Consider the following 15,374-nt stretch of genomic DNA (forward strand, 5'->3'; position numbering starts at 1 on the left):
GATATACCAAGTACCTAGAACCAGAGCCTAGCACAAAGTAGTATACAAGGAGTATTTGTGAACTAATGCAAGATGCAAAATACAAGAATTCTAGGCTACAGCTGGTTTCCATGTTCTGGAAGAAAAGAGGGGATCCTTCTTTCTGGATGGAGATACTGGCAGGAAGAGAAGAAAGGTTTTGTCAATGTTAATTATCAGGCGGTCCCCTAGTCGATGGCTGCCAGCAACCAGGCTTTATTCTAAGCACCGCAAGAACTCGTGGTGTGGTGGCTCAGTCACAGGGCCACTTCACAACCTGCCTCTAGCCGTCATCCAACACTCCACCTCCTACTCACCAGGACTGCCTCACAACCAGCTGTGAAAACTTGCTTGGCTGGCACCTCTACATAGACCCTCATTCATATGTGACTAGAGACGGAAGTGTCTAGCATCTATTAAAACCCCTACTCCGAGTTTGTGCCAAATTTTAATGGGGTGAGGAATGAGAATTTGTGCACCACTTTTTAATTATGATTTTATTAGCTTAATTAAATTATATAAGCTCTCTGATGTCTTTTCACATCCAACTCAATGAACATCTATCTATACATGCTGACGTTAGTTCTGTGCTGCATTCTAATTTGAACACCACTTTACTGTGATTTAACTACTAAAAAAAAAAGAAAAAATCTTGACTTTTATAGTCAATCTCCTGAGGTTCTCAACAGGCATGAATAGATTTAAATTTTTTTCAAATCAAGATATGTAAGATCTGCTTACCATTTATTTGCACAGAAAATGAGTGAGAGAATGAGAAATCACAAAGCAACAAGCAGCTTTCTGTCATCTTTCTAAAATTTTCTAGTAAAAGTACGAGTTGGAAAATGTTTCAAGGTCCTTACAGCTTTTACAGTTAAGAAGAACTCTGTAAGTGCTCTCTGGTTTTTATTTCATCTGATAATCTAGATGGTTATCAAGGATTTAATTTTTTACAAAGAAAGGTAGCTCTTAATTCCAGGTCTTGAAAAGGCAATGTACAAGATGAGACTGGAACACCTAATGCCAGAAAACAAGGAGGCTATCCATGACCAAAAGGACACAGGAGCTAACTTGGAAGGGGCACCCACTGGCCACATATGAGATAATCTGGACATAAAAAAATAATGACTGCAATGGATTAAAACACTTTAACCATATAAAACAAACATATGACTTACCTTTGGAGGCAGCCTGGGCTCTGGCCCATTACTGTAAAATTGGTAAATAAAGGAAAAGAATGTGATCTTATCTTCCTTATATTTTAGAGAAACCAAGTAATTGATGAAGAGCTTCTCTTTAAAGAATTCGAACTACTAATGTAAACAGAATGATAGAACTTGAAAATTATCACTGCAATACCTAATGATATAATAGATCTGGGCAATAATAATCAATATTTGCTAAAACCATTACATAAAAGGTTGATGTCAAATTTTTAAATAGAGCAATCAAACTAATAACATCTGAATTTACTGACCTATCTTAGCATCATTAAAAGTGAGACAACCAGACATTATGCACCTTCTGATGTGATTCAACAGAAACACACAACACTTATAAACACACAACACTTATAAATTACTGCCCAAACACACAACACTTATAAATTACTGGGTATATGTATACCCAAAGGTATACATATATTGAATCTAGTAAAGTCTCTTCATCTAATTAACAATTTATAGAAAATAGGGGGGATAGAGGGACAAGTTAAACAGCATCTTAAAGATAGAATCAGCCAAATCCAGAATGTGGGAAATTCTACAGCACAAATGATCTAATTTCTTCAATTTGAAAAAAGGCATAAAAATTGGGGGTGTGTGTAATTTATAGGTTAAAAAAGGCTTAAGAGACATAGTAACCAAATGCAATGAATGACTCTCATTTGGATCTTTATTTGAATAAACAGTAAAAGGACATTTTTTGAGGTGTCGGGAAATTTGAACACGAAGTATTACAGGATGCGGCAGCCATGAAAATGGGCTTCTCTATGCTCCTACTGTGGGGTGGGTAATTAACTGACAGCTGCTGTGATTTGAATCTGCCATGGTGCGCAGCTAAGGCCCTGCTTCCTACTGGCTACTCCCTGCCAACAAAGGAGCATAGCAGGAATACAAAGGCAAGCCCATTCCTGCAAGATGTGGGACTACTCTGATGAATGGGCATCTTTGGCATGAGGACTTTTACAGACTTGCTAAAACTTTCTTCAAACTGCACTGTGGATTAAGACTTCCTGCTCAACCATCCTCCTTCCCTCTCTTCTTCACAGCAGTCAGGTCTATGCTGAGGTTTCCCAACCTGCCCTAGCTCCTGCCCCATTTTTCCTCACATGTGTTTTCCCCCAGTAGATCTTTTACAGGCCTGCCAGAACCCCAACTAAACAGATGATATCAAGAAATTAGCATTAAATGAGTTGGGGATGCTAATATTGTGATTATTTTTTGAGCCTTATCTATTAGAGACACATACTCAGGTATTTACAGGTAAAACGATAGGATGACTGAAATTTAACTGTAAAAATACCTCAGCAAAAAATGAGAAAATGGGGGATAAATTAAGATTGGAAAAATATGGGTAATTTATCTTCTTTTGTGTATATCTGAAAACATCCATAGTAAGATGTGAGAAATACCTGACCAATAATCCTCAAAACTGTCGAGGTCATCAAAAACAAGGGAAGTCTAAGAAACTCACAGCTAAGAAGGGTGTAAAGAGATACGACAACTAAGCATCATGCGGTATCGTAGAGTGGATCCTGGAACAGAGAAAGGACATTTGGGAAAAAGTGAGGCTACATGAACCAAGTATGAACTTCAGTAAATAATAATGTACCAATATTGATCCACTAATTATCACAAATGCACCACATTAATGTAAGACATTAATAACAGGGGAAACTGGGTGTGGGGTATTCGAGTACTCTCTGTACCATCTTCATAATAATTCTGTAATAGAAACTTGCTCCAAAGTTTTTAAAAAGTAAAAAAAAAAAAAACCAGTAGATTATTTAACTATCTCATCATGTAAGAAAATAATGATCCCAAATTAGACTTTAATGTTTTTCTTTACTCACTGGGATGCAATTTTGTGGCTTTATCCTCACCAGTCAATTAGCTAGAAAATGCTATTGAATTTCTGAGTGCACAGAGAGTAAACTGAAAATTCAGTCTCCCCATGGACCACCCCACAGTGTCTATACATACAAAAAAATGAAAACAAAACTATAACTCTGATGAAACATACATTTATTTGTTCCCATCAAGGTTTAAAATTTGACAGAAATGCATTTCTGTTACCAAAAACCTTCAGGCAATAACAGAGATCGACCTTAACACAGAAGAACAAAGATTTCATTCCACAGACTCTTGGACTTAAGAATTCATTTGAGTTCCAGAGATAATACTAAACTAATGGGGTCATGTCAAGCTGCCAGTATCCATGCTGAGGCTTTTCCTGATACAATCTTTTGCAATGTAAGCAACAATGAAAATATCATTTTTTTTACAAGTTCATGTTATATTACTTATATAATGTCCAAAGACAAAAGGAGGACCAAGATCTTTGCGTAAAAATAGAAGTGCATAATGCAAATTTGCAAGCTTTGACCTGCATCAGAATCATTTGAAGGGCTTGTTGAAACAGATTGTTGGGCCTCGCCTCATTCTGTTGTTGGGTGGGGCCCACGAATTTGTATTTCTAACAGGTTTCTAAGTGAAGCCAATGATACTAGTGCGGGGACCACACTTTGAGAACCACTGGGAAAATATTTAATAGGACAATAATTATGGCATGAAAGTGAGTATGTCATAACAAAAGGCACAAAGTATTGCTTTGTGACCTTGGGCAAATTAACCTCTCAATCTGTACCTTGCATAGGTTTTAAGGAATCAAATAAAAACAATATTTAAAGCACTTAACACAATACGTGGCATATGTGGTTACTGAATTATTAATTATTGAATGTTTTTACGCTATACGAAATTAAGGTTAAAGTTATGTTCATACTGTTAACTGAGTCACTATGCTTAACTGAACTTAAGATATATTGATCTCAAAAGAGTTACAAGAAACAAGAGGTACTTTTAGTCTTCTTATGATCATTAATTACCATTCTGAAGTGTACATTTATTCATCCAATTACAATTTTCACTGATTAACTGATTTACTTTAAATAATAAAGAATACAGTTAATATGAAAATTACTGGCATAACTTTACTTTAGATTAGTGATGTTGTTTACTATCCTGAATTATCCATTCATGAAACTTTCAATCGGCTACAGAAGGCTAATAATTTTCCTACTTTTCTTAACACTGTATCAAATGAATGCATTCTTACCAAAACTGATTTGCAGGTTCTTCAAATGGAATTTCCTATGCCTTTGACTGATAGCTTTGTTTATACTTTTGCACTACAAAAATAATAAAAGGAGTCAGATACCTTTCTATTATTTTTCCTAAAACTTTGCTTCCATAAAGCTAAAATGTCCACTGATGACATCATCTATCTTTGTTTAACCACGGTAAATAGTTTACATTTCAAAGGAATGCAAACATTTCCCTGGATAAAAGCCTGTAATGTAATATAGACTGTAAATTTCATGTCCCGTAGTATATCTAAGCAGGTATAGCTGCTGATCATATATGGACTAAGACAATAATTTATCCTGAATAATTTTTCATACTTCAACATGAAAAAACATACCTAGCAGTCAAAACCCTTATTTCGTTTTTCTTTCACATGTATAAAGTCTAAGCCCAATCTACCTTTCCTAACTAGCTCATATTAATTTTTTTCATACTGCTCAACTATCTGACACCAAGTAGCATTCTCCTTTATTAAAAGCATCTTTATTCAGTCAGAGCAGTTTTTTTAAAGTGAGAATTGAATTGTGCATTTGGTCCAGAATTAAGAGAGAAGTGTTTTGCTTTCTTTTTAACCTTACATGGTTAGACATTAAAAAAAAAAAAAAAAAAGGTTTGTAAAGGGTATTATAACCAGCCCTACCCCTTTAACATGAAGGTCTAATATTACATAATTCTTTCCAAGAAGCTGACCGAGAGTAAAATGTAACCTCTTGTAGAGGTGAAAAGAGAAAACTAGAGGCATGAGATTAAAAAATCATATGGGTAGTTTATAGCTACTCATAGAATTGTGTGCACGCACAGAGTGAATCTAGAAGGAAAAACAAAAAATAGGGATTTGATGAAGTCTAAGATAAAGAGATCCAGTTCCAGTTGAGACTAGGAGACCTTGCAAATTTTTTCAATAAACTTGCAAATGGAGTACATTCTTACATAATGACTTGAGACTTTATCTAAACAGTCTGACTGAAAGATGCTTGTTCACTTGTTAGACATGTATGACATTACTGAGAAGATTTAGAGTTCTAGAAGTAAAGAAGACTGATTAGCCTGTGCAGGTGTATGAAGAATGACACATTAGGCAAGAGGTTATGTAAACCATTTACTAAAAAAACACAGACTGGATTTTTACATTCCCAGACCTCTACTTATCTTTTCTAAGTATGAGGGACCTGAAATTCTTTGACCACCATCAGATTTAGTAGATGATAGAGCAAATTTTGGATTAAGAAATTATTTGTGCAGTTTCAAAACACAAAAACAATTAAAATTTTTAGTCAGGTTGAACAGGTACACTTCCTCATTCAAAAAGCCCCACCACGAATGTATTCAGATCTTATCAATACCATATTTTTGTTTTGTAAAATACAATTCCTTCTACAATAATATACTAATAAAGATTTTAAAGTACTGCATACTGTTTCAGTAAGAGGCACATAATGAGAATATTAACATTGTCCTTTAACTTCGAAAATAAAATTCATGGTCAGGGTTTCACCAATAGTACAGGAAGGAAAAAAATAATTAACCAGTGTTAAAAATTAAACAAAAATTTACTTTTTATTGAGTATTTATTACTTTACATGCAAAGCATATTAAAAGTGAATCTATATCACGTTGACTACCCCAGTGAAAACCTACGCAATGGGAATTATGAAAGCTGTCTACACAATACTAATGTGATCAATAAATGATCCACATGTTTCTCTACAAATTTGCATTACCTGAATTAGCTGATTTTTCAACAAAACAGTAATTTTAGCTTTCATATGGTCTTTACTGGTAACAGCAGACATCTGATACTTAAATTTAGCAGAAAAGCATAATAATAAAAACCCTGAATAGCACAGTCAAAACTTTCAAGAAACAAGTTCACCAAAAAAAGGTAATATACATCTATTAGGTATCCAGAGGGGGAAACAAAACAAAACAAAACAGGCATGTAATAAATGTCCATCAAGTGATCATCACTAACATTCTATTATTACCAAGTGACTGCCAATATGTGAACTGTTTATTAGACTTAAATACCTAAAACAAACCAGTAATCAATAATGTATACAGAAAAACTAACTTAAAATTACATTTGAATACCATTAACAGTTTGGTGTATCTGACATAAACTGAATTCTTTTTACTTCACCACTGCTACTAATGCCTTTAAAATGTTCTTTTCATAATACATAATTATCTTAAAGAAACATGGTAAGATACTTCCCAAAATGCATCAGGTCTTTCATCCACCGTTCAGTAAATGCTGCAGCAAATTAAACAGTACCTATTAACCAGACCTAAAATACCATGGCTGGATAATAAATACAAAAAGAATACTTTTGAATGAACTATTCAGATTAGACTGGCTAATGCTACTTAAGATATAGCACTCTTAAGATAGCACTGACACACACTATACAGATTGTACAATGCTAGATAGAAGGGCTGGTCCATGTCCGTTTTTTGGAAACTTCTGTAATATCTAGAATTGTATACCCAGTTGACTAATAAATACTAGCTGAAAGAATAAGTATGAAAATTTAACATAACCCCCTCAACCATATTTTTCTCACATATAATTATTTTGCGGGGGTAGGATGAGGATATGACTTTAATATGCTGTGAGATTCTAGCTAAGTAAACTAAAAAAACAACGTGGGCTCAGGTTTTCTTGGACTATGATTCAAGTCTACACTGAGAATGAAACGACCAACTTCTATACATCAATGAGAAAACCTAACAGGATGGGGGGAAGTACCTTTGTTGATGGACCTGATGAGCAAAATGTTTGTCTTATTAGTACTATGTTTTCAGTTTATTGAAACAACAAAAGTGTCACTAGTTCTCAGATAAGTCGTACAAGTTACAATCCTAATCAATGGGATGTCCTTTATTTATGAGAGCATAGTTCCAATGCAAAAGAAGTCAAGTTTACTGTTACATATTAGGAATGGTTTAGATATAATAAGAGAACATTTACCACTGACTTTAACATGTTATTTTAAAGTTCTGATTCCTGAATGTTAGTTCCTTCTCACTTAATATATTCTCCCCAGTGAAAAGCTGGTGTTTGGTTTTTCGTATTATAAGATGAAAATATATGCCTGAATCTTATAACAGGTTATTAACAACATTATGAATAGTTATTAAATAAGTGCCAACATTGCATGAACTTACTAGGTACTGAGTCAAGATCAAAGAACTACAAAAAAGATGAAAGATAACTATCACTATACATATGAATACTGTGTAGGACATCAGATTAATCATCAAACCCAAGGTCCTTCCTATTTTGTCTTTTGGTGTTGAACATACGGACGTGCTACTACATTGACTTGCATTATTTTCCACAAAGTATTAGTGGACTCAAAAACTTGCATTTTAATTTCTAATTATAAAAATCCAGAGTAATCCAGAAAACAGAAACCACATGTAACTGAGGTAGGTTTTTTACCTTAAGAATACATTGCTTTCTACTGCAACTAGAAAGTTAATTTTAAAAACACATTGTTTCAGATATCTGCTCCTGATACTTAACCTTCTGTTATAAACTACTTGAGCAAGTACTACAATGTTAATCTACTATATTTAATAAATTCCCTTAGAAATACACACCCTAAAGCCTTCCTCTTCCTCTCTAAAGGTAACTATAGTGCAATAAAATTAGTAACAATTCTAGAAAGATGAAACAGATATTACTACAGTAATTCCCAAGTTTATGCATGTCAGAAATCAAGGAGGAGAGTCACATTCATTTTAAAGATGATAAAGTTACTGTTTTGAAAATAATATCATAAACACATTAGAACTTTGGATATGCTTTATTATGCCACAAATTCCCAAGAGATGTAAGAAATATTATTTCTGAACGGGACTAATAATTTCACAAATACTAGCACTTTATTGACAATAGCCAAGTTTTTTAAGGTCATGCACATGTATTTAAGTAACCTTTTTAAAATCTCGTGCTTTTTATAAAATTTAAAGGGAAACTGTAGCAGATCCTACTTTATTTTTCAATATTCAGTGTAAAAATCTATATGTGATATAAATATACATTTTAAGGACAGGAGGGAGGACTGCAAATGAACTGCTTTGCCTAAGTTGTCAGGCTCCTGCATAGGTACCGTTATGTAAAAGATCATTGTTGGAAATGCTCCTGATAAACTGAAATAAAGGAAAAACTTTAAAACAGCTTGGTCTTTAAAAGCATTAATACCTGGCATAATTTTAAAGGGGGAAATGAAATATTCCTTTACTTCCAAATGGATTAAACAGAAAATTCAAAATACTTCTCTTATTGAAAAACGAGTACACAAATACATTTTAAGGCTGGATACTAACACCATTTTCACAACATCCAAAGTATGGATGGGAAACTAGGCAACACCGATATTTCTGCCATACGCCTAAGGGTAAACAAAGGGAGATAAGGACTTCACCCCCAAAGATGGTGACGGAGCCTGGCATACCACTTTGACATGTGGGCAGCAGATCACTGTTCCCATGCTGGGACTATTCTCCAAAAAGGATGCCCTTATGCAGTAATTCTACAACTTTATCAAGTTTGGTAATCTAACATTGAACTTTTTGCTAAATATATATATGGACATATGTGAAGTTCTCCAGTGACCAAGTTAATTATTAAATAAACTAAATGGTGAAAAAATGCTAATAGCTAAAATTATGTTAATTTCAGGGTTTTCAATGGAAGATATAGGAGGAAAGAGGCAAGGGTAGCTGTTTCCAAATCTAAGTTATGAACAGAATCATTAGATGTTGAGCTTTAAAAATTCTATCCAGGGTCTCAACCTAAACCTATCTAGAAGCTATAACCCAAGAATTCTTTTTAAGCAACCCAAATGATTCTGATGATTAGTCAAGGTTGAAACTTCTGAATTGGGGGCATGGGGGAGGGGAGAGGGCACGATCTAGATTATTGCAGAGTTTTAGTATTCAACATTGATATTTATCATTTACTCTGCATTTTTTCCCAACTGTCTCACCTTCCCTTTTCTTCTAACAGTGAATAATGAAGTGGCTTAGCACGTAAAAGGAAAAGAGTCAGTAGGGTACCCAAAATGGGTTTTTACTATGTTCAAGCCATTTACGTACATTAACTGGATAAAAGGGTACCAGTAGACTGTTTGAGATTCAACTTCAGACAGATATTTCTTAATGTATTTTAAAGGAGAAGGTTTCCTTACTCAACATGAGAATGTAATAATATAAAATAATTCTAAACATTATTGTTACTTAATAAAAGAGAAAATTTGTATAATTCTTCAAAATAATTGGTTTTATAAATCCAATGTTAGGAAGAAAATCCCTTAAATTTGAGGTAGGGGAATAATTCTCTCATATGGGAACAACTGTGTCACAGTGTTATCCTCCAAGTTAGAAATTAAGCAAAGTATTTCAGTACTATTTCTGTTTACGTACTGTTTTGTTACAGTAAGTACAAATGTTTTAAATGTGGATAAATATTTTGGTTTTGATTTTAATGCATATGATAATTAAAAATATGGATTTTTTTTCCTTCTACACTGAAATTGTATACACTCTCTAGGCTTGATGAATAAACAACTTTTAAAATACCCCATGTTCACTTATAAACCTTGGAATAATAATAAAAAAAAAGTAGTACCTACATAAGAAATTTTACATTAAAATTACAATTGTATGTTTTTCTGAAGTCAAAGTGATTTTAAATTTATTTCAATATTTGAATACAAAATAGTACATTTTAATTTACTATAGCATAATTCAAGTATTCTCTTAAATTTTATATTTAGCCAACTAGTATATGATATTAACTGACTTTTTATAATAGCTTTCCTTTTTTAAAGATGACTGTTATACAAAAGAGTGTGACTCTATGTTCCTCTAAATTGCTTAGAATAAGTTGAGAGAACAAATGACAGTAGATAAAGACCTTTAGGAGTAAATCATCAACATATAAAAGGTTGCACACATCAGTAATAAGGCATTTGCAGGTAACTCCCTAAAAAGTATTTGAATTCATGTAAACAAAGACTATGTATATTCTTTTAGGGAGAAAATGCACTACCATAGATGAAATATATTCAGATGGTTGTGACTTTAAACCATATGTTATTTGAATACCACACAAAACCAAAAGAGGCATAACCTACCAGTTTAATAACTAAAAGATGTTACTTATTTGTGAACTAAAAGGTTGATACTTTTTGAAACTGATAATGAAAAAGAAATATTTTGAAAATAAACATCCACTGTTTTCTAGAAATAAATATACATACTTAGTTAGTTTAATGTATTACAGCATAGGAATACTGTCCTAGCGCCCAAAACATTCAATCAGTAGTTTTAAAATATTTTTCCACACTGAGCCTTGAATCTTCTACCTTGTTAGCTGCCCAACAACTTTCAAAAGAGTTTTATTCTCCTGCTTTAGTTGTTCATTTTCATCTTCTATGTCATCTAGGTCCTTAAGGAAACAAAAAGGAAAATAATACGTAAGTTTTTAAAACACTTAAAAGTATTCTGAAGGTGATAAAAAAAATTTCAAAAATATACATTCAAAGATAATTCATACAAGCAATTAGTCTACAAACGAGGGCTAGTTCTGAAAACAACTTTGGAAGGAATATGCCCCACCTAAAGGCAGCATTCACTACTTAGACTCCTCACTGGTATCATGATAATGCAGGCCAGCTCCTGCCAGATCTTTCAGTTTTTAAAGAGAAGCCAGAAATCAGAATTCTTTATTGTGAATCTTCCAATTTTTAATCACTATAAATAATTTAAGTTTTTAGTTAAAAACAAATCCCTCCTTCCCCAAACTAAGAGCTAAATACATATGCAGTCAATGTGAGGTTTGGGGCCTTGGATTGCAACCCTGTGTCAAATTAGGCATCAAAAAGATCCAGGTACAAGTTCTAGATGTACCCCTACCACCTTGGTGATCTTTGACAAGTATGCGTGTTGCAGGGGGAGAATTTGGGGAGGTGATAGAACTGAGGTATACAGAAAAGGAGGTCTGGGGCTTACAGAGTTGATCTGGTTCAATTTATGTTAGGCTTCTCTATGATATTTTGTTTAAGGGAAAGGTTTCGAGCTTAAAAAAATGCGAAAGCCACTAAACTAGGTGCTTTAAAGTTATCTGATTCTAGCTCTATGTTCCCTATATTAATCTTAGTACCATATAAACACCAGTTGGTAAATACAAAGGCAATCCACTATAAGTTTTAGTTTGAAGAAAGACTATTTCAAGGTAGACTATTTACTGATGGTTGGAAAAGAAAACATTTATAGATTTATCCTTGCAATTCAAAATACTAAACTTGGAGAGATCAATTTGAATTCTAAGTGTACTACTGGATAGCAAAATTCTGAAACATTTAGTATACTGTCTTTGAACAATTAGGTAAATGAGTTTTAAATGTTCAAACACAGAATTTGTATTTACTCACAAACTAAATTAATGATATTAGGAAACTAATTTGTTGAAACTAACAATAATAAAGATACGGGATTCCTAAAATCACTACAACTGAGACCTACCTGAGATTTAGAATTAAATAATAAAATACATTCACATATCATTTACTAGATTACAAACTCTGTAAGGGCAGGTGTTTTTTATTCTTTTTAATGAACACACTGACTAAGACAATGCGAATACATCATAGACATAAAAATATTTACAGATTTTATTAAATCATATTCTAGAACCAAAAGAGGAATGCCCGTGTTCCAAACCAAGATGAAAGGCAGTCTATAAGAATGGAAGAGCTTACTTAGAATTAAAACTATTGAATACCTGAGGGTCAAATACTGGCTCAGCAGATAACTATGTGATTACTACATATGACCTTGAGCAAGTTAAACTCTGAGTTTCAGTGTCCTCATCCACACCCTGCAGTTAATGCTGGAGAGCTGTATTAGAATGAGTCTGCACAAAATGAAGCTTTCTAGTTTCTCTTCTTTTAGAATTAGAGTTAAGATTGGATTAGGAATTTGTTCTGTTTTTCCCTGAAGCAAATTTATTTCTTTCCTCCATCTTATGTAAAGCCTTCGAAAAAGGGAAACTATGAAATCTCTCCTCATTACCATTACCTAAGTATGGCCTAGCATTAATATCTGCTTCTTAAGCAGGGAGTAAATTCTAGGGCTGAAAGAGAAAAAAAAAAAAGAGAGACCTTAGGTTTAGGCTAAACCTAAAGCTGGGGATGCATATGTATAACTGAAGGAAAAAAAGTGGTGAAAATACCACAAAGACAAGGACATATGGAGTTTCTTATGGCAAGACAGTAGCAATTTTAGTTCTTCACTGGGGCAACTCTGTACCAGTACCATTTTATGTGTGGTGCTGACCAAGCTGCCTCTTACCTCCAGACTCTAACAAAACACAGAACAAATCCATTCACTGGTCCATCCCCAAAAGAACAATATTAAGTAAATACAACTTACTGGTAACTGGCCAGAGGAAATCAGTTTATGGAATGAAATGACGGTTCTGGCTACCACAAATTACTATCGCATTAACAAAACAATGAACTATTTAGTTCATATTATTATTTAATAAAATTAAATAATTTCTTCATATTTATGTATTTTCATCCAGTTGACTGAAAAAAGGAAACCATTAAACTGAAATATGTGAATACTCACTCGATTTAACAAATCAATTTCTTCTTTGAGTTTTCCAATCATTTCCTCTTTATCTTGCATTAGTCTCACAAGTCTTAAGTTTTCTTGTCTTTCTCTTACCACTTCCTGGTAGATATAATTACAAAGTATTAATTGGGAAGTAACAAGTTGTTTATAATCTTAAATAGCACACATCTGCTAAGTCTGGTGAAGTACCTTAGATACATGAAGATTTCCAATGAATTTCTTAAGTCACTTGGTAAGGAAAGGAGGACCCCATCCCAGAAAAGAACCAGAGAATGAGAGGAATACAGTTGTAAAATATACTTCTGATTAAATCTATGTTTACCCAAGTTTTTAACAAATACCAATACTCAATGACTTTAGCTCTTTAGTTGATCACCACCATTAGTAATAAAATATCTTAACATTTAATGACCAATACCCTGTTGAAGAAAATTCAAAATTTTAATAAAAAATACAAAGTTTAAGAAAAGGAGATGGCTCTATGGAAAACTCTAAACAGAAAAATAATGATCCTCCATTTTACTTCTGGCTCTGCCAGTTAACTGACAATGGATAAAATGAAGGAACTGAAAATGATTACTGGTTTTTAAACTTTTCTTTTCTTTAAACAATGCAACACCTTTTCCAAAGAAATCTTATCAGAAGCCTGGACTTTACGCTGGGTCAGCCACCTTGGGGGCAAAAGTGAAGCAGAACTGAAAAGGTCTCACATAGAATTTGGCTTCTTTCTTACTCACCCTCAGAGGAAAGCAGCCAGCCAGCCTCATTAATCAGCTGCTGCCAACTGCTAGGAACTCAATCCAAACTCTTGTGGAACTTTAAAAGCCCTTCTGAAGAACCCCCTTGAAAACTATTATACTATGTATTCCTTAAAGTTTTTAATTTAAACTCACAGAAACTAGGGTTAAAGTTCGAATGTGAACTAACAATAATCATAATATTATAAAAAGAAACAATTTTTAAAATTCAATCTCTACTTAAAACAATTTTTATATCACAAGGAATAGTTTCAGTTCAGCAAAATAAAACACATTTTCAACAATCAGAAAGTAATTCAGCACCATTATCAATTTTAGGGATTTAATGTTTACAGAACAAAGTTGAGACCCCATGGTTAATAAATTAATGCCAATATTCATTTGAGATGTTCTCAAAGATACTCCTAAACAGGTTTATCCTTAAAATTGTTTCAAACACCACAGTGGCTCTAGGCTCTACCTCACAACCCAGAAGAAAGTCTACAATCTGTACAGATAATACAATAAACACACAGTAGTACATACTGCTAGCAGAGACTTCTAACCATTTCAAAGGCAAAGATTGTTTTCAATATATTAAAGATAACACTTGGCAAAATGAGAGTATCCATTAAATATTAACCAATTCAAGAGCTGGCTCCATTTCTAAAAGTTTTAACATCAACAGAACTGGACAGAAAAGTATTAAGGAAATCAGAAAATGCTTAGCCATTATGCATCTAGAAAATATATAATTAAGAGTGATTCAAAGCTTTTATTTGACTACACATGGAAGTACCGATTAACACTACTGGTTATCTTCCATTAGTGCCCCTCATTCTTTTCCCTTTTTTGTCACTGTCTCTTCCTTACACATTTCAATTTTTCTCTGTGCTGCTATGAAAGTGAAAAAGGGATCCCAATGGTATATTAATTTCATAAATCTTAAATAATTTGTAATTCATACCTTTTCAAGATCTTCAATTTTCTTTTCCAATGTGCTACTTGAGACCAAATTACCTGAAGCATTTGCATCCCTGTTATACCTGCTGAACCCACTTCTATCTGTTCGGGAAAATCTACTTGAGACATCTTCTTCAGAGGCAGTGGTTGTGCTATGGAAATAAAAAAGATACAAAAATTTTTTTTTTTTTTAGATGTTGGGGGTAGGAATTTATTAATTAATTTATTTATTTTTGCTGTGTTGGGTCTTCGTTTCTGTGCGAGGGCTTTCTCTAGTTGTGGCAAGCAGGGGCCACTCTTCATCGTGATGCGCGGGCCTTTCACTATTGCGGCCTCTCTTGTTGCGGAGCACAGGCTCCAGATGCACAGGCTCAGTAGTTGTGGCTCACGGGCCTAGTTGCTCCGGGGCATGTGGGATCCTCCCAGACCAGGGCTCCAACCCGTGTCCCCTGCATTAGTAGGCAGATTCTCAACCACTGTGCCACCAGGGAAGCCCCCCAAATTTTTAAAGATACCTAACATTCAGCAAGAAGAGTGCCAAGAGTATTTTCTGTTCACCCTAAACAATTATCATTCGCCTGAGGACACATGGTTATAATAGCCAACTTATTTATAATTATGGAAGTTAATCATTATT

At 33.7% G+C, this 15,374-nt stretch overlaps 1 protein-coding gene across 1 annotated transcript in view; it reads right to left on the minus strand.

Annotated features, from left to right (window-relative positions):
- Nucleotides 1-5,506: 5,506 nt before the first annotated feature.
- Nucleotides 5,507-15,374, minus strand: part of PAWR (pro-apoptotic WT1 regulator) — a 100,273-nt gene continuing 90,405 nt past the window's right edge. Inside the window, exons 5-7 of the mRNA XM_082850420.1 lie at nucleotides 14,742-14,889; nucleotides 13,032-13,136; nucleotides 5,507-10,845 (exon numbers count right to left, since the gene is read on the minus strand). Of these exons, the coding sequence (XP_082706546.1) occupies nucleotides 10,759-10,845; nucleotides 13,032-13,136; nucleotides 14,742-14,889 (340 nt within the window). The 3' untranslated portion in view covers nucleotides 5,507-10,758. The remainder of the gene's footprint in view (nucleotides 10,846-13,031; nucleotides 13,137-14,741; nucleotides 14,890-15,374) is intronic.

This window comes from Leucopleurus acutus (genome assembly GCF_964270905.1).
Source record: "Leucopleurus acutus genome assembly, chromosome: 11".
In the NCBI taxonomy this organism is placed as follows: Eukaryota; Metazoa; Chordata; class Mammalia; order Artiodactyla; family Delphinidae; genus Leucopleurus; species Leucopleurus acutus.